The following is a 19481-nucleotide window of genomic DNA, read 5'->3' on the forward strand; positions in this document are numbered from 1 at the left end:
AGTCTAAATACTAATATGGTTACAATAGAATTAATCGGGCACGCCGCTGTTCCTATTGGCTCATGCTTACCTTAATGCTATGAAGTGGTATGTGTGCCCGAATGCGGAACTGGTTTTTCTGGGTGAGTCCTTTCGTAGTGTACAATAGCGTGTCTGAAAACTATAAACATTAAGGAATATGGTATCATTGTAGAAATAGCAGTAAACCAAATTACAGAATATCTTATAGGCCGCTAAAAACAGAGTAAAATCTATGCACATTTTCTTCACTCCTGCTGGCTTTATTCGCAGTGTCAGCTTTTCGGAAGTCAGTTCTTTTTTACTAAAAGAGTTTACATCTACTCGTATTTGATCATTCGATCCTGTGGTAATTTCTTTTTTCTAAAGAGTTTAAAATTTGCCAGTTGAAAATTCGGAACATTTTTTCCAGACTCCGAATTGGTCTTTTAGAAGAAGACCTGGCCGAAAGTGCATCAATATCTCAGCAGGATTTGTCAAGAATCCAGATAACATGATTGGACTTTCTACATAGCCAAATGCGGTCTTTTCCAATCTGGCCTTCTAAAGACACCATTGATAGAACAATGCCAAAATGTTCCAAGGACACCTATCCATAAACAAAGGTGGCTATTGATTGTACTAATTTTTTTATTGAAATGGCTAGCTCAGTGCAGTCCTAAAGTGCAACATACTCTCAGTTTAAGCATCACAACACTGCTAAAGCCCTTACTGGAATCACCCCTGCATCCTGGATTATGGAGCCTCTTAATTCACTGAAACTCTCGTTACATTGTCGACAACCGTACATCGTGTCGATCTGTTGTATGCTATGTTGGCATTGCCTGAAGAGCCATTAAGGGATGTATTCAGCACAGCGTGTGAGACATACTTATGTCAATACCTTCTCTACCGAGATTAGGCTCAGGAAGAAGAATGTTAAAAAATGACGAAAAATCCATACCAAGAAAAACATTCTTGGCTGTGGGTCTTTTCTAGAAATTTTGTAAAGGCAGCCTTCCCGAATGAATTCCTAGAAGGCAAGAAGGAAACATTAACTATCCTTCCACAAAAACAGATGGTTTTAAGACAAAAACAGAATATAGGAATGATAAAAACATAAATACAGTGCAGATTGGATGGGGGATTGAGAGAGTGAGCGAGGCAGCAGGAAGATTCAGGCAGAGTTGTTCCAGTTGCAGCAAACTGGCGTAAGAATGTAACGCGGCTAAGCCTTGCGCGAAAAGAGCTATAGAATTCGGATTTCTTGACTTTTAAACGCTATTTGGTGTATAAAACAGGACAAATCTAAGTTGCTATTTTGAGTTTCACGCTTAAAGTGATCAGAGTTGCGTGTACAGCTCTGCCTATACGGTATCGAGCACTTCATGACAGACCAGCATACAGTAATATATAAACATATATATATATATAGATATTGAAGGAGATAAACAATACGAAGAAACCACACAAAATAGGAAGCAATCCAGGGAAAATGAAATATTTCTACAAGGCAGTTTAGAACCCAGTACTCAATTGAATACTTAACTCTGTTCAGGGTATACAAAATGAAATGAATGAATAAAACAAAATTTGAAAAACTAAAGAACTAAGAAAAAGGTATAAATTGATTGACATTTCGTCACGAGAGTAAATCTCCGTCTTCGTCGTTGCAAGGATAGCAAACGTAAAGTCGATCTCGCGCAGAAAAAATTGCAAGACTTGTTAACAGTGCTCGACACTATGACAGAAATAACATTCTCAAATCTTCTTTTTGAAGGTAAATAAGGAGCAACAGGCAAGAATTTTGAATAGATATTCATCATAAAGCCAAAAATAAACCATGAGAGGATTAGAACTTCTCAAGGACGAACAAATAAATAAACTAAAAAGCAAGAAAAGTTACCCTTGAAGGATGGACGATATTTTCTACGTCAATTAAATCCCTGTCAAGTTCGATTAGCTTGTGAAGATTTTCCTGGAATAGATAAAAAAATAACATCACTTTCTGAATTTGAAACATACCAACCCCTCACTGGTATTAAACAGCTGAAAGGAAATGAAAGAATATTACAAACTTTTCCTCTACTTTCCAAAGAAAAACCTCACCTAAAAGAAATACCAAGTTACACTAACGAACGTTATGAAAAGATATCACGAGAAGCTGTTTGGGCTTGAAACTTTAATATTTTAAAAAATCCATAAGCCTTGATTCGCAATTATTTTTAATCATTTGTGATGAAACAAGTATCAGATATCAAATAAAATTACTTGAGATGGTTTCAATAAAAGAGGGACGGCGCTTTTTACTCCAACAGACCTTTTTTGATGTCTGTTTCTTTGAATATTATAATGTCTCTTTAAAGTTCGGTTAATGTTTTAAAGGATGCTAACAATGTAAGAATTGATTTAAAATAGTTTATTGGTATGATAATTGAGCGTGCTCATAGTGCAAAAATACTTACAAGCATCGTGACGTGGTCAGAAACTAAATCTAAAATATCAGAAACTTCGAAGTAGGCCGCCTTTGTCAAGCTATAGTTGACTTCATCCCCATTCTGACATTCTTTATAAAGCCCTGAAACAAAAACAAGTTAAAGCTAGATTTTCCGAACAACGAAGCGTAATATATTCGATTGAACTTTTTGAGGAGTTTACAAATAAGAGAAAGTTAGGAACGACTATTCAAGGGAGAGCGATTCTTCAAACCAATTTGTGAGAGTTCTAGAAGGCATTGTCTTTGAATTGGAACAAAACAAAATAAAGAAAATCACAAAGTACAACGTTCTGAACTTTTAGCTATTTCTAATACATGGCATTTTCCATTAACTGTCAAAGTTTCGAAAGTGTACACATTTTAAGCTTCACTTTCACTGCAAGGTGCTTGCTTGAAGGCCATTTGATTGGAAGTTTGCAATATTGTAAAAATAAAAGTGGAAACTTACTGGGAAAAATTCCTTTGTAGTACTGCAGTCTTTGAGTTGGTTTTAACAAAAAGGTATTAAGCGGAAGATAGCACACTTTGTCAAGCTAAGAGAAAAAGGAAAAACAAATCAGCTTTAAAATCGACATGGTAACGAGAATATCTTATTTATAAAAATTGTAATCAGACCCACAGAGACGAATGATTAATTAACCGGGAGGGCTCATCCTTCAGTGCCAATTTTTGTGCAAATGTAAGCAAGAAAATTTATTTCCTAAACATTGGCAGACCAGCTTACTACAATTATGAAATAAGTTTTTTAAAAAAAACACATTAGGTTTGTGCTAGTACGCGTCGAACATTGCCAGACTTAATTTTTTCAATCTTCTATTTCTGATTTCATCTTAAGAAATCTTAAGCAAATAGTGCAAAATTCAGAAAACAAACTACGAAAATTTGAACAAAGGCCAGTGCAGTACAATGTTTAGGGAATTGTGCAAAATAAAGCAGTAGACATGAATGCTACTATGAAAGTAAACGTGAATTAACTTGTCTGTTTAGGCCAAGAAGACATTTTAAACCGACAAAGCTTAATGATATTGTCACAGTCATGGCTACGATTCAGTTTGCTAAATGACGTTATAAGAAACAATTCTCAGGCGAGATACCATTCCAGAACGAGGCAAAACCATAAGTTATATTATTCATTATTGACGCATAATAAGCAGGAATGACGTACATTGTTTAAAGAAATAGACAAGATAAACACCAAAAATGATTAAGAAGCTTATACCAAGGCACGAGCATGTTCGTGAGCAATTTAGGCCAGAATCAGTGGTTTTGTCAAGAAACTAAATCGCCTTTATTTTGAATTGCTGCTACTGGCGTGCTTCCATTACCAAGAATCACTTCAGCAAACACACGAAAATCCAACAGAGCTAAAGCTGCTAAAAAAACGTTTGTAGTTTAAATTACAAAAAATTAAAACCATGTACCTCAAATTCTTTGCAAGCTACGCTGAGTTTTGGTGACTTGATGATTTCTTTGTGGAAATTCAACAGAACCTCATCCAAATTCTTCACGTGAGTGACAAGTAGCTGTGTAGTGAAAATGAAAGTAAATCATAGTATCATATCATTTCAACATAATATGGTTAACAAGAAGGAAGCCTTAAAAACAGACCCTATTTTACCTTTTACGATAATGGAAGTAGGCTGCAACATTATAAAAAATAATATCACTTTGGCGGTCATAACAAACCTACTCCATCCGCTTTTTAAAGTCCATACTGCTCATGAAATGCTGACATGAACCCAGCTATTTTGTGATTGGTTTAGATCCAACTACGTGAACCTTGATTGGCTTACACCAAGATACAGCCTCTTGAAGCATGCTACATACACTGCCTTTGAGTTTTGGAAACGTTTTCCTGGAGCTTGTTATACCCCACTGTTAATTCGTATCTCAGAATTTGACCTTGTACTATGCAATAAAAGCTATTCCAATTCTCTCAAGATTGCAATTTTCAAAAATAGAGAATTGTTCCTGGGCAGTTAATCTTCAACTGCTTACAAAAATGAACTTACTCTTTATACATGTAACACCTGTCAGTGCTTATAAAATTTTTACCTCCTATCTTATTAGTTCTTGAAGATATTTCCCAACATCTCTGGTTACATCGATCATCTTAACCGATTCTTACCTGTTCATTAAGCATTTCGTAATAAGGTAACGGTCCTTGTCCCTGTGCTTCCACTACATTATCACAAATTACATAAACACACCTTGAGGTTCTTCATATTACTGTGCAGGACTTCTCCGATATTCATGACATTGTTAGAATCAGAAGGATCTGCCTCCCTGTAAGTGTCATTGAAGACAAAAAGTTACGCATAATTTTGAATTCGAGATAACCCAAACAAAATATGATGTAATAGTTACAAAAATGACCTGCTGTCTAATAAGTCTTTGGTTCGACTGCAGTAACCAAAGCAAGTCGCATCGGAGCAACTGAAGTTGGGTACGACGTGAATGAGAGTCTGGAAAATCTTTGACTTGAAGCACATGTTGGGTTTATTTTGTGGCATTCAAAATAACGTTACAATTGGTAGCTTTTGTGTGGTTGGATTGGGAGCAAGCTGACTCTGAAGTGTACTTCTGGGCAAAATAAATAATTATCTAGCAATCAACGTTTGGATTAGTTTCTAGCAATTAATTTTGATAAGTAAAAGTCGAGGAAGACCCCAGAGCATTAAAAACATGAGAGTGAGTCACAGTTACTAGTGACATGCAGAAATTCTTTATGTTATTGGGATGGAATTTTCATTCATCTTATCAAGCGTGAGTCCAAAAACGGGGGAGTATAACATAAAAAGTATGAAATGTTTTTAAATTTGACCCACCATACTGATACTTTGTCCTCCAACTCAGCAAGAAATGAGCAATGAAAGTCATAAAGGGGGTCGATATTTCCAAAAAATAAATCCATCAGTGAATCTGGCATGAGGCCGTTTGCGGTCATTTCTTCTTTAAAGGACTGAAGAAGATAAAAAAAATCACTTAGGATTGGTTTCAACTAATACTTTCCTTTGAGATAAATATCAGTAAGAATCCTGGTGAGATAACATTAAGATATCTGATCGGAGTCATGTATTATCACGGATATCGTGTAACACGGCAAAAAATAATCTACAAATATTCCAAAGTATATCTGATAGATAAAAAATCTTATGAATAAAATCAGATCAGGTTGGCTTAATTTTGAATATCTGATGAAATATGAAAGAGTACCGACAGTGGTCATTCATTTGCTGCCTTACGCAGGGACGCCATGAGGTTTTCATTTCTTGCAATCGTTTAAAACATTTTACTTTCATCTGAACTGTTAACTTTGTCTGAAGCGCGGGAAGCCAATTCTCAACCTTGGCTTACTGTCATATCGTTTTTACAAGTTTTTACAATATCTTCAAATCAGTCAAATTTTCAAAAATATCAATAAATACTGAATACCTGAGAAGAATTTTTCAGCTTAAAACTAAGCAAAAAGTTTCCTATTTGTAAGTAATGTTTAGCAGAGGGGAAATGCAGAGGAAACTGCCTTGAAATTGCAGCTACAAAAAGACAGAACCTTAACTTTTTTAAAATATGGCCCATAGCTTATAAATAGTACCGGTTTTATTCAAAAGTGGGTACCGCTGTTGTATCATATAGAAAAAACTAGACTGTTAAATGAATCTAATGGATTTACTTACAACTGTCAAAACTTCGAGGTCTTTAACATATCTACAACAAAAAGTAAAGGAAACTTAAATTTCAAGTGCTTTGAGTTGGAAGGAACTGATGTCGCCAAAAGCTCGTCTCGAATGTAATCAAATATGACCAAGATGCGGGCAAAATCATACTTAAAACACTTGCAAGTACCAAAGAAACTCATCAAAACTAAGGGTAACAAAAATGTGAGGAAAGTATAACAAAGTTATAGTATTACATAAGAAAAAAAGCTACCAGTTTTACATAAAAAGGGTGTTTAAGGTGCATCATGAGCATTTATCAAGGAAATTAATACCATTCATAAACTTTCAGCGTGCCTCGACTAAACCTGTTTTTGTTTTGACTTTGTTTTGAATAAAATTTGCCTTGTGGCTATCTTCAACGTTGAAAAAATATCACATCACTCACGTTCGCTCGGTTAGGAGAATTTCGTTCACCATGTGAAATAAAGTATCCGGTATCTAGAAATTAAGAAACGAAAAAAATGTAAGAAATAGCAATAAAAGGGTGTCAATTTGAGTTGCCTGTGATCTTAACGCTTGATTTTAACTGGACGGTACAAACATTGATTCAAGTGTTAAAAAAGATGATGGCTAAGGCAATTCTAAATACTGATTTCAAACACTACAGAACTAAATAAAAGACGTTATTAAACACGACAAAAATAATTAATATACTAGCGAATTATACGGTCAACTTGAATAACCAACGATCCTAACGTTCCAGGAAGCAATTTTTAGTTCTCGCGCGCACTATTCAAGTGGCGGTGCTCCTCTCTGCCATTACTTAGTTTCACTCCCTTTCTGTCCTTACCGTAGTGTCCTTATTTACTGTCATCCCGTGATCAACAAAGTTGTGGTTACATGAATAGATATTATTGATCTTTCAGATTTAACATGAAGGATCCACAGATAGAAAAGAAGTGAATTATAAGTGTGTAAAAACTAAATTAAACATCTACAGTTATAAAGCTGAAAGATCAAACGAACAATACCTTCATATCAAGCTCAACATTCCCGTTTTCCTTATGTTCGACTGAAAACGAATCCTCGTTTTTCGAAACCGGGTCACTTTCCATATCACCGTTATGTTGTGACAAAATTGCCTGGCCACTTTCTTTGCTGTCAGTGCCATTGGAAGTGGATATCACTTGCACCAAAGAATCTGAAATTTGAGACATGGCAATGGAAAATGTACGACACGCGAAGATTCGATAGCCTGGTTTACATTTTAAATAAGCTTGAAAACAAAATGTAGCTAAGAAGAAAGGATTTTGTAGCGAGCAACAGAAAAGCGATCGATCTTTTGCGAAAATAGAATGCAGTAGAGATTGATCGCTTGCGAAAAGCAGAGTACCGAACGATCGTTCGGTAAAAAATTATTGGTCCAAACGCACCAGCTTGGCAAGCGTGCCATCATAGTTAGAAACAAAAAGAAAACTTTCATCAAAGAGAAATTTGTCTATCGTTAACTACCAAAGATTTTCATCTTTTCCTTCGATCACAAAGTCACTGTAGTCCAAGCATGTTACCACGACTAGCAATTAACAATTGTCAATACGCCTGCTGTTTCTCAATCCTCTGTCGCAATCTTTTAGTTTCTCTAAAGTCACTCTCTAAGTTGCAGCGGGATGCTAAGCAAATGGTGACAAAGCTGGGTACCACGACAAATATCCGAATGTTCCATAAAATCATATCTACATCGTTTCACAGAACTAGCTTATCTTTTGATTACCATCTAGCTTTGTATTTTATCATGAATGTTGAACAAAAAACTTTCCGAATGCAACCAAACGTTTACCATTCTCTAGGCCATGCGGTAGTTTTGAAGAACTTAAGAAATATTTAAAAACCACCCTTAAGTTTTCTGCTGCCTTTTGAAAAGGTATGAAACAACAAAACACCCACAAAAGAAGTATAACAAAAAACACAATTGCAAGAAAGCATCGCCAAGCAGTTAATGGTAATGGAAAATTATCCCTGAACAGAAAGTGTTGCCACAGAACGTGACAATGGTGACTCGCCCTATAGGCACTCCTTCGAATTTCAATTGTTTATAATGCTATCTACCAGTCCGGTTGGTTAGCGGTATTTAGTAATCTGATTGGCAACCTTGCAAATAGCAGGCATAATAACAGCAAATCAGATTCCTGTACACCCCAAGGGACGATACCCAATCAAACTGCTGCCCATCGACCTGATTCCATATCACAAATGGTCTTCTTCGCGAGAATTTGCATTTTTTGACCAAGGATCTCTCTCACAGTATATGGCTTCACACCACTTTTGATTGATTCACGAAAGCTTAAAGATGGCTAAAAGATTGTGTTGATAAGATGCGTGTCCTTATGAGTAAAAGATTTAAGGCAGCCATGCAACTTGAAGCCCAGGTAAAGAGCAATAAATCAAAAATACACAAAATCTTAATGCTTAGATTCAAATTCTTGAACATCTAATATATCTGAGCTTAATCTAAGCAACGAATCATTGGCTTTAAAAGCTTAAATACTATAAAAAATAAAGAAAATACGTAAAAATTCATTTACGGCCATTTTACAGAACAACGAACTCTGAACATAAATAGCGTCATAGCTTACAAACGAAGGAGAAAGTTCGAAAGAAATCTCGATCGCAAATAAAAGGCAGTTAAAAAAGGGAGATAAGAAAGAGACTTTCCTCAAAGGAAAACATTAAATGACTTGGAACAATGATCAACGAGATTCTAACTTTATGACGAGAGTAAGCAAAGTTATATTTGAGTATTCTTGATAAGCTATGAAAATATAAACGTGCAAAGGTGCGTACGATAACAATAAGATAAACGATTTGACTACAAGCAAATACAAAAAGAATGATGAAAAAAAGGACAAAGAAAGGAAAAGACAGTAAAAAATTCACAATAAAATATTTGCTACTACTTAAAAAAAGTAAAAACATTATAAGTTGCACAGACAAAATGATGCTACAATTATACACATCTTTTTCCCTACTTTGGTACCACGGAACGGAAAAGAATCACCTTTAAGCAATGAAAACTCGTTTTCTATTCGAGGTAACAACTTTCCATTACATCCTAAAAGCATAGAGCTTTTGCCTCAACCAGAAGACTTGTTGTCAGCAAGGAGTAAATTGCTGTGAGAAAGTCGTTGAAAACGCTTTCCGTTGCAAGACAAAAGGGGATCAATCTCAATTTACAAGGCATTTTGGCCCCAATTTACACCCAAAACAAAATCTCCTTATATATACTTTTGGAGAAACCGAGAGCCTTTTCCCCAACAAAAATCAAATTGCAAGTCATTTTCACAAATTCAAATGACCTTCGACCGTATGTAGAACCATACACTTTGATGCTTCGTACGCCTTAAAGACATTTTTCACAACATTTGCATAAATTCCTTTGTTTCTATGGCTCAATATGTTAAAATAACTATAAAAAGTCACATAAATTTTGGTTCTGTCCTAAAACGACAACGGCCAAAAGAAATTAAGCCAGCTCTTAGTCTTCCTCCGGTACAGCAAGCAAGCCACGAAATGGACATCCAACAGAGGCTTGTTTCAATGCACATCAACATCGTCTATATTTCTTGGTTATTTGAGTTAACGCCTGTTGAAAAGGAGGCAGAATAAGAGCTGTGTTAATTTCAATTTGGCGTTGTCGTCGGAAAATTAAATTGGCGTTGGCTTGAAAGATTAAGTTAGTAAATATCTTCCCTCTAGACCAAACGTTAAAATGGTGCTACAAGTCATGGAAAACGTGACTAGTGACATCAGATAAACTAGTGACATAACATGGAGAAACGCTTCAATGTGCAGAACAAGACAGCACTAAGTTGCATTTCCGTGTTTCACGCGGAGGCAACACCCTGAACGGACCTGTTTTTATACCAATGCGTGTTCAGCATTGTCTGTATGGCATCAAGCGTATCAAACAGATCGGCGAAACAGTAATCTTCATCAATAAGATAGATATGATAAAGGATTGCCAATTGGAATTATTTGAACGTGAAAACCCAGTAAGTGCGACGCAGATGCAGTGGAGAATGGTGAAATGAAACAAAAATGGTTGATTGCAGTAGATTTGGCTGCAGGTACGAAATGCAAGCCTTATCGAAGAAAGTTCAAATGTATGATGAAATAGCAAAGTAGAATCAAGGCCAGCAGTGCAAAACAAAACTTCAATGACGGTAACGGGTACACAGATTTTCAATGTCAAAAACTGTAACACGTTTAAATGACGACAACACAGATTTTCAATGCCAAAATAAAGGTGATAGATACAAGAGTGATAGAACAAGGGATACAGCCCACTGAGCTTAAGAAATATATCAATCTAGTTCAAGGGACCAATGCAAAGGTTGAATGCAAGAAATCGATGCAAGAGACCGAAGCAACAAACATCAATTATACTATAACCACTTATGAACTGACAACGTACATCTTTTGTTAAATAATGGAAGCCGACTGCAATGAGAAGAAATAAAAGATAGAAGCATATCTAAAGTATGATAATCAAGCTCGATAGAAATACATATAAACTGCAAAGGAAAGAATGAGTCATAGTTACCTTTCATTTTACTTTGAAGCAAAACATCTTCAGTCTCGAGTGTGATTCCTTCAACTTCATTTGCATTCAGATCGCCATTAGTCATTTGGTGCTTCCCTCCGAAACCCAGATCAAGGTCTAAATGGTTTGTGTCGCCATCCACCTGATCTATCTCTCCGTTAACAAGCTCATTAATGTCATTTTCAAGATGTGTATCGACAATTTCGCCATCGTCTATGTCAGTTGGTGTTAAATGATACTGCCAGCTCGTCTCTTTCTCTATCTGGCTGTAGATCGATTGGACTTGTCGTCCAATTTCTGTATCGCTATCCGATCGGATTCTTCTTTCATCTTTTGGTTCCTCTGCATCAATCTCTGCTTTATCACTATTTTGAGCTAGAACTTCTGGAAAAAAATGCAAATATGATATAACAACATATGAAGGATTAAAACAAGCATTTTACTTGCAGCAAAATCCTGATGAACCAAGATTGAAATATTGCAGCTGCAAAATGTGGAGAAGTTCGCCATTTTGAAGTCGTTGTTTCATATCAAGATACTTTGTCTACAGGGACTTAAAACTTTGTTAAAAGATTTAACACACATAACCTGCAAATTAATCACCTCTAGAAGTCACGGTTTTTAGAACTTCGTTTTCAAACAGTGCCGGTCGGCATATTTAAGGGCCAGGGGTTGAAAAAGTATCGGACCACGGGAATATTAGTCATTGAAAAATATTTTGGGTCCCAGATAAAAACAAAAGCAGAATAAACACAGCAAGATACTAAAACTCCAGAAAGAAAAAATCCACAAAATTGACAAATCAGTCAGCAATGATTAATCAATCATGATATAAAGAATTTGGAAACATCATGTCTGTTTTTGTTTGGAAAAGTCTCCATTCTCAAACATCTTCCTTTTCTTGAAATATGCAAAAAATCTTTTGGTGGTACAAAACTTGAAAATGGCTCTGCATGAGAGCGGTCGGGTGAGGGGAGGGTGGTCGCCCCCAATAATTTTGAGGACAATGGTCTTTTGTTCTAAAACAATGGGGAAATGTAACGTCGTCTTATTAAAACTGATGAACGTTTCTGATTGGCCTCCTTCGATCCACAACTGGGTATATATATTTCCTAGCGTAGAGTTTTCGATCTATGTTCTGACGTTTGAAACTCTGAAGAGTGCCAGGCAAAAAGCTTTAATTTACTCAAATGTTTGCTTTTTTCAAAGCCATCTTCCTTTTCGTTATTTTGGTATTCACCAATGAAAAAATCTGTCTTTGCTTCAGAGAAAATCATTAACGAAAACAGGGAAATGCTTCGAATGAAGTTACCTTGCTCGTCCTCTTTTGTATCTTGTTGCGGTATCCTAATGGCATCGTATTCGAGATGAACTGCGCCTGCTAGAGTTTCGACAGCATCATGAGAGTTATCCCATTGCTGAGATGATTTACGCGATCCAACAACGAAGCTGCCTTCATCTTCTGAAGCATCGGTAGAGTTTTTGAAACTTGAAGAGCTCTGGTTGTGTTTTGGGGGAGAATTGTCCAATTTGAATGATGTGTATGACTGTGGCGAGGTTGTTGGTAAAATCGTTAATTCGTTGCTGTTGACACTGCCGATTGGAGTCTGAGCCTCGCTTCCACGATGAATCCTTGAAGTGCGGTTTCTAAAGACGATAAAAAACAAAAACTGCTAATAGAATGCAAAAGATTGATCAAACAATGCTTTCACAACTTCTCAAGAATCAAATTGCTATGAAAAACAAGCAAATAAGCAACAAAGAAGGCAAAAAGTCTACAAACTTTGCTAGATAAGCATCGTTGTGATCCACTTTAAGAGAGGCAGAAAGGTTGTTCCGTGTGTTATTTAACACCCCTCCCTACAGGTAAAACGCCGTATTTCTAGGCGTCGGAGATTGCTCACTGGGTCATATTACATAACGAAAACGTGAGAACAAATGTTACTAGATCATTTTTAAGAGAGTGTGTCTGGCAGTTCAACTTATACTTGTAAGAACTTAACTTCTATGGAAACTAGACAATGATGGAAATTAAGAGCCTTACTATGTATGAAAGGTACGGTTAAAGGGGCAACCCGCGAAATCATGCGTGGCAACACGGAAGCTGAATGGAAGTTGGTTGAGTGAAATTAGCAAGTTCACATTTTTGCATGTTTAGTGAAATGAAACGAATAATCAATGCTCTCTCTTCAGTCTTATCCCCATCTTTCTTTGAATAGGACGGTGGCGCCATACCTCATCTACCTTTACCAACAATGAAATCGGTGAATAGCAAAAAAAAACATAACAATAGAAAAATTTATCTTATTTTGGAAATTTCAAGGAAATGCGTTTACCTCTCAAGCTCAGCAGTGGGTCGGAAAGTATCGCGAGATTCTTCCACTAACTGTTTTTGCGTTCTACCACTGAAAATGAAAAAGAATTTATCAGATTTGCAGTGTTCATGTATACAATGCATAGAAGAGTGGTAAAAATTGTCTAGCAATTGTAACTTGCGTTTTCACATCAACAGTTTTGTAAACTAACCGTTAGAAACATGATCTTAATGAGAAGTTAAAGGTGGGTGTTAGACCCAAGGTGAAAAACAGATGCTATTTACAGAAACTGAATACAAAAATCACATTAGTAAAGTTCTTTTAAAAAATTATGCAATGTTTGTGACTACGAAGGCAGTGGCGGACACCTGGAGGCGAGGGGGTCGCTCCCAATACATTGGATGACAATAGTCTTTTCTTCTGAAACAATGGAAAATGTGACGTCATCTTCATAAAACAATAGTCTTGCCGCCCCCCCCCCCCCCCAATATTTGACCAAATGTCCGCCCCTGTACAAATGGCTGCTCTAGGTTGCTACTAGAAGTTTCAGGATGAAGGGATCATCAAGCATTCTGTTTTTATCACATTAAATGTGAGACTTCAGAGTTGCAACGTGGCTCTGTTCTGATCTACACACTGATTGTTTACAACTCCGTCTAGAAAGCACTGAACACTCTGCAACAGACCGGTTAACAGCACTTCTCATTATGTGCATACTCACATCCGTAAGTGCAAGAAAACAGTACCCATTGAAGGTGTGACATTATAAAGGGGAAGGACACGATAAGAGAACCAACAAGAGAAAATGAATGCAAGGGGAAACAGAATAAGTTATATTTGCGGAAAATACACGACAAATTCTTGTGTGTCATCTAGAGACGATTTACATAACCATGAACGAACCTGTATCTGTACTTTGAGCCACGTGACAAAACTGATGATTTACGATGTTTCTGGGTGGCCTTTTTCTGTCTGTAATGAGAATAAGGTAAATATATTATTGGAGAGAAGACACAGCAGTATGTCGACCGACATGAGTCACAACTTCACAAAAACTAACAAGGGCTCTATGTTGTCAAACAGCAAAAGTGACATTAAAATGGCGCGCTTTGCTTTTTATCAAAATATCTTTTTACAGGAAAAATCTATCAGGCAAACATTGATGTCCCCAAGGGAAATGAATAGACGAGAAAAACATATAAGAAGATTTATCGAGATTATGGGACCCAAAAAATTTGTCAATAAGTGTCAATTTTGGTGCAATCAAAGCTGAAAATAGAACCAACCTGAAAAACACATGATGTGCAATGCAGATTTTCCAGAATCCCTTGCAGGCATCTCTACTTTGCATTAGAAATACAACTACGTCGGCCGTGTAAACCTGCAAAAGTTAAATGTGAACCTTTTAGCAAAAAATTTTTAAAATTTTCTTCTTTGGGTAACAACTCAAAAAAAACGCTGGGTTATTTTGATGACAAATACAGTATCGTTGACGTACACAATTAAAAAAAAAAGATCCTGTGATGATGAGCTTTACGCTTTTAAGTAAAAGTGGCGACTACATAGTTCAATGTTACTCACCCCTGGATGAAGTTTAATGACAAACTTCTTTTTCTTGAAAGAAAGTTTTCGAATTTTTGCCCTTCATTGAAAAAAAAATTCATTTCAAAAAATGGCGATATCAAACTTCAGTTTCAAGAAGGCAGAACTCAAATAAAGAAAAAAATCTGAAAATATATATCGAATACAGTAAAAACATTTATCAAATAAATTATTTATCATCTAATGGAGAAGATCATCTTAATAGCTGAGACTAGTGACCTATATCTAGCAAATTAGAATAATACATCAGAGTAATAAGCATAGAAATTTCCATTCGTATATATACAAAAATTAATAATTTCCTAGCTTGAAGTTTTCGATCTATGTTCTGGCGCTTTATACTCTGAAGAGTGTCAAATGAAAAGCTTAAGTATGCTTCAAAATGCTTCTTTTTTCAAAGCCATTCTTAATATTAGTACCACCAAGAAATGGTAATATATAAAATATCTTCGTCAGGCAACTTGCAGCTGTTCAATGAATAGTAACTTTGAGAACAACGGTGCTTTGAAACTTGAATACAACTACTAACAATGTGCATAAATAATGCTGAGAAATTGCAGCTCTTCTGTGCCTCATTTTCCCATGACAATAGCCATTAACATAGTTATCTAACCAATTAATTATCTAGCAAATATTCAACTAAGTTTCTAATTAATAAACTTTTGCAAACACATTTCTTCAAAACATCAAAAGCTATACTTACCAGGAAAACATATTGATTCTTGATTGATTTTGAAAAACCAAAATGCCCATGTGGAAGACAGAAAGGCTGAGATCTACATCATCCCTGTCCTGCAAATAAAAGTTGCTATTAACGAAAAGAAGGGCAACGGTATCGTCTAATACATCTTACAGGTAGACATGTGATGGATCTGCCTGCTTTTTGAGAAGAGGAAATCAAAACTGAATTTCAAGCCGTGGAAAACGAATGGTAGGACTTTGAAAAAGCCATCTAAAAACAAGAGGTTTCGCTTACAACCCGTTTTGAAAAAAATAGCTGCAGCCTCACCTGACATTTTATAAATTCATTGCAACATAACCAACCACTGTAACAATATTTATCGCATCGGATGAAAAATTAAAAGAAAAAATTTCAAAAAGTACCTTAGCAGGGTACAAAGTTATTCCATACATCTCTAAATTTCTGGCCACATCCAGCATATTGCGATCAGCCTCAGCTGGACTTTTCCCCCTGAATGATAACAGATAAAAGCATAAACAATTAATGAAACTATCAAATTAATCACCTGATAATTAATAATTGAAATAAGTAAATAAGAACATGTAATTCCACCGTAATGAAACACTTGATATGCTTGGTCCTCACTAGCGCCATAAGAACAAGCACAAACGCAAGCGAATACCTTATGTGCTTTTAGGGACAGTCTAGACACAAGCATAAGGCTTAGGCATAAGACTTAGCATATCTTGCTAAATCACTTGCTCTTTTATTTTGAATATCCTTAATGGGGAAAATAGCAACAAATGCACATGCATTAGAAGGTTTTGAATAATCTTTGCGTCAAGTCTCTTGAGTTTTGGTCGCTAATGAGGACCGAGCTGAAAGAGATAAATATATGTGAAGATCATTCTCAGCTATTAATGAAGTATCCATTCAAACACTTCGTGCTTCTTGCATCGAAATATTCCCTTGTTGCATACTAGGCTACATTTTTACACTTCTCCGATAGCAAAATATTATATTCTTTGGCTGTTTATACAGAATTTCAACGCTTTCATGAACAGTGGATTTGCCGTAAAGTGACGTTCGCATTGAACATACCTGTGCGTCATGTGGTATTCAATAATCTTGTCTTCGATGTCGGGGCTCTACAAAATATATTGAAACTGTTAGTAAATTACATATAAAAAATCTGAACTGTCAGCTTCTTCAAGTACGCTAATTTGTTCGTACACAAAGTTCTAAAATTGCTAGAGAGCTGGCAGAACAAATGAGAAACTCATCACAAATCAGGAAAAATATCTCAAAGCCGTCATGAAAAATTATGATTCATTGTGTTGTTGTTGCTGTTGCTGTTGCTGTTGTTGTTGCTGTTGTTAGGAACATAGCTGGGGGCCCTCTCAGCTCGAAGCATGGGGAGATCTAGCCTCTGTTCAGCCCGCTCAAAGCACCCACCTACCGGGTGATAATCTTTGTAAGAAAATTTTTAACCAAGAGATCTCAAAAGTCAATAGACATTAAAAGCTTTTATACTAGAAATAGATGATAATCTAGAATATAATCTACAGAAATAAAGATCCATTCAATTCTCTCAAACTTCTAAGCTGACCTTAAGGAAGAAATTGCTGAAAAATAAAAGTTTGTGTAGGGATTGAAGCGGGACTAACATTCTGACATCTCTTAATTTTGAAGCAAATAACGTGCAAGATAGGTTGACGACATTCCACTAGAAATAAGCTGAAGTTCGAATACCGATGAGAAACGCTATAAACAGAAATGAGTTCAAACAAGAGTTCGTAAATTCAACCATATTCCATCTTTCAATGTTTTCAAGGTAAAATGAATAATCGAGTTGGATGACATTGAAAGAAAACAGACTATTCAAAATCCCATTAATACATTTAAAAATGGTTTCAAAAACCATATGGAAAACAAACTCCGAAAAACTGTGCTTATGTCAATTAATGAAAGATTGCTTATGAAATAAGATAGATCTTGATCCAATCAATTGAATAACAGCATAAAATCAAACCTGATTTGGGACGAACTGAAAACCAGAAAGATAACCATCTTGATGAACTGTGGGTTCAAAGTCACCAAGTTCTCCTGTAATAAAAACAGACATGCAAAGAGAGAAAATTATCATTCGATTAAAAGTTCAAGCTTTAAATTATATATAAGGTATTAAAGATGAAGAAACCGCAATTTTACTTTCATTCTCGGGGTAACTAAAAAATCTAGAGCTATCGATCAATATACCCTTCGGTACATAAATTGAAGTAACAACTGATAAACACAGATTTTATAAGAAATTGGATTGAAACCAAAAGAACAAAAGCTAGATCTCCCTTTCACACCAACTCCAAATGCAAAAACCACAAATTGTGAGCGGTCTTATAGCTTTCTTTCTGGCAAAGCTATGCATACATGACCCTTGATACCTTCTAAATAAACATAGGCAGATACATTTGAGGGGGACATGGATGAGCAGCTCCCCCAATCCTCTTATGGCAATGGTCGTTAAGAGTACCAGATACGTTTGGTGAGAATTATTAACGACCTGTCCTCTATTGAGTGAGAAAAGTTTCAGTATTTTTGAAAAAATCTTCAGACACGAGAATCCCGACATCACAACAGCAACCTTGAAAAGCATTTAAAACAGATTAAATTAAATGGTGGAAATTAGAAGTAAATTGGGCAAATACCTTGAACAATGTATGAGGCGAGTAGAGATCCCGTATCCGCACTACAGTGAAGCCTTAGAAAAAGAGCAGCTTAATTGTAAAAGAAGTGAAAAACCCTAGAGGAATTTTCTGAAACAAAATAGGCCTGAAAAATCCTTCTCTTATCCCAGCTGCGGTGAAGTTTAAACTAATGAATTTGAAAATTTCATCGTTACAAAAAAACCTTATTCCAAAAGAAAAAAGGAGAGAATTTTTTCCTTGAACGGGTTTTTAGGTAAAAATATCAACGAAATCGTTAAAACGGTGTTTTTAACGACTTGCAGCTTAGCCATAAAATGTCAAACATTATTGTGTCTCGAATAGATATTCAAACACACAAATACTGCATTGAAACATCTGTCTTCCTATTAAAATATATTCGATTTATACAATATGTGCATTGAATGTCCTTCACGTTTCTAGTTAAAATCAGAAATTGAGTCTTGCAGAAATCCAGTCACAGCGTGAACATTTTGATTTACCAGCCTCAAGATAAGCAATTCTTACCTTCCATCAAGTAGATCACGTCGAATTTGCAAGGTGAAAAGATATCTACAATTTTGAAATAGTAAATGATAGCATGTCCATTAACCGGTAAAATCAATATCTAACGTAATTATCTGGTAATAAAGGACATTGACAGTAGCTTGACAGTACACTCTTCCACAATACCTCAATATTGTTATTCACAAAGAGACACTAAATATTGGCAGAAACTTTAAACAGATTGAAAAACAAAACTTAATTCAATTACACATTGATTAGTAATGAACAAATGCTAAAAACATTGATGGACGTTAAAGGAAATACTTGCTATTTGGGCGAATCTAATGCTTGCTAACATACTTGGAATACTTGAGCAGTTTCAGTCAATTCTAGATCTATTTTTACTTAAAGCCTACAAAAGATAGCTAAGTTGCCCCCTCTTCTCCCGAAAACGTTTAGGAATACACCACAGCTACTCTAGTTTCAAAATTATTGGCTGCGTTTATTTCTATGGAAAATGATCCAACATTGCTTGAAAGGGGAGGGGGAAGCTGCTAATATGCATGAAAAAATTGACAGAAAGCTTTTGATGTTTAAAGACTTTTGGCAGGCACTGTACGTCGGTGGACAAATGAAGAAGGACCTGATCCAAAACAGAGGTGTCTCACTGTGGCCCGCTAGGGCATGTTCCGTGGCCCTTGAGCAATAGCCTTTTAATATTTTGAACCCTGCGCTATGTCTATGAAGTGCCATTACTGCCAAAATTATCATATATTGTTATTTGTCGTACTTTCTCATTATCATGCAAACCTATTTGATCTGAAAGCAGATGTTTTCTTATATGAAAATAAACAAGCAAATTCAAAGCTTACAGATGAACATTTAAATTATGACGTCAACTACTTTTTTAATGTTTGATA

General features: G+C 35.8%; 1 protein-coding gene across 1 annotated transcript in view; it reads right to left on the bottom strand.

Annotated features, from left to right (window-relative positions):
* Window positions 1-19481, bottom strand: part of LOC135684234 (FERM, ARHGEF and pleckstrin domain-containing protein 1) — a 32944-nt gene that overhangs the window by 7426 nt on the left and 6037 nt on the right. The window contains exons 5-27 of the mRNA XM_065199693.2: window positions 18583-18627; window positions 18058-18110; window positions 17385-17458; window positions 16454-16500; window positions 15775-15862; window positions 15374-15462; window positions 14650-14710; window positions 14355-14449; window positions 13972-14040; window positions 13090-13158; window positions 12066-12400; window positions 10754-11137; window positions 7185-7354; window positions 6599-6651; window positions 6172-6202; window positions 5323-5456; window positions 4705-4780; window positions 3916-4017; window positions 2943-3027; window positions 2463-2575; window positions 1904-1975; window positions 962-1030; window positions 71-160 (exon numbers count right to left, since the gene is read on the bottom strand). Coding sequence (XP_065055765.2) covers window positions 71-160; window positions 962-1030; window positions 1904-1975; window positions 2463-2575; window positions 2943-3027; window positions 3916-4017; window positions 4705-4780; window positions 5323-5456; window positions 6172-6202; window positions 6599-6651; window positions 7185-7354; window positions 10754-11137; window positions 12066-12400; window positions 13090-13158; window positions 13972-14040; window positions 14355-14449; window positions 14650-14710; window positions 15374-15462; window positions 15775-15862; window positions 16454-16500; window positions 17385-17458; window positions 18058-18110; window positions 18583-18627 — 2404 coding nt within the window. The remainder of the gene's footprint in view (window positions 1-70; window positions 161-961; window positions 1031-1903; window positions 1976-2462; window positions 2576-2942; window positions 3028-3915; window positions 4018-4704; window positions 4781-5322; window positions 5457-6171; window positions 6203-6598; window positions 6652-7184; window positions 7355-10753; window positions 11138-12065; window positions 12401-13089; window positions 13159-13971; window positions 14041-14354; window positions 14450-14649; window positions 14711-15373; window positions 15463-15774; window positions 15863-16453; window positions 16501-17384; window positions 17459-18057; window positions 18111-18582; window positions 18628-19481) is intronic.

The sequence above is a fragment of the Rhopilema esculentum genome, unplaced genomic scaffold (genome assembly GCF_057945365.1).
Source record: "Rhopilema esculentum isolate cy_ngs unplaced genomic scaffold, ASM5794536v1 HiC_scaffold_34, whole genome shotgun sequence".
Lineage (NCBI taxonomy): Eukaryota > Metazoa > Cnidaria > Scyphozoa > Rhizostomeae > Rhizostomatidae > Rhopilema > Rhopilema esculentum.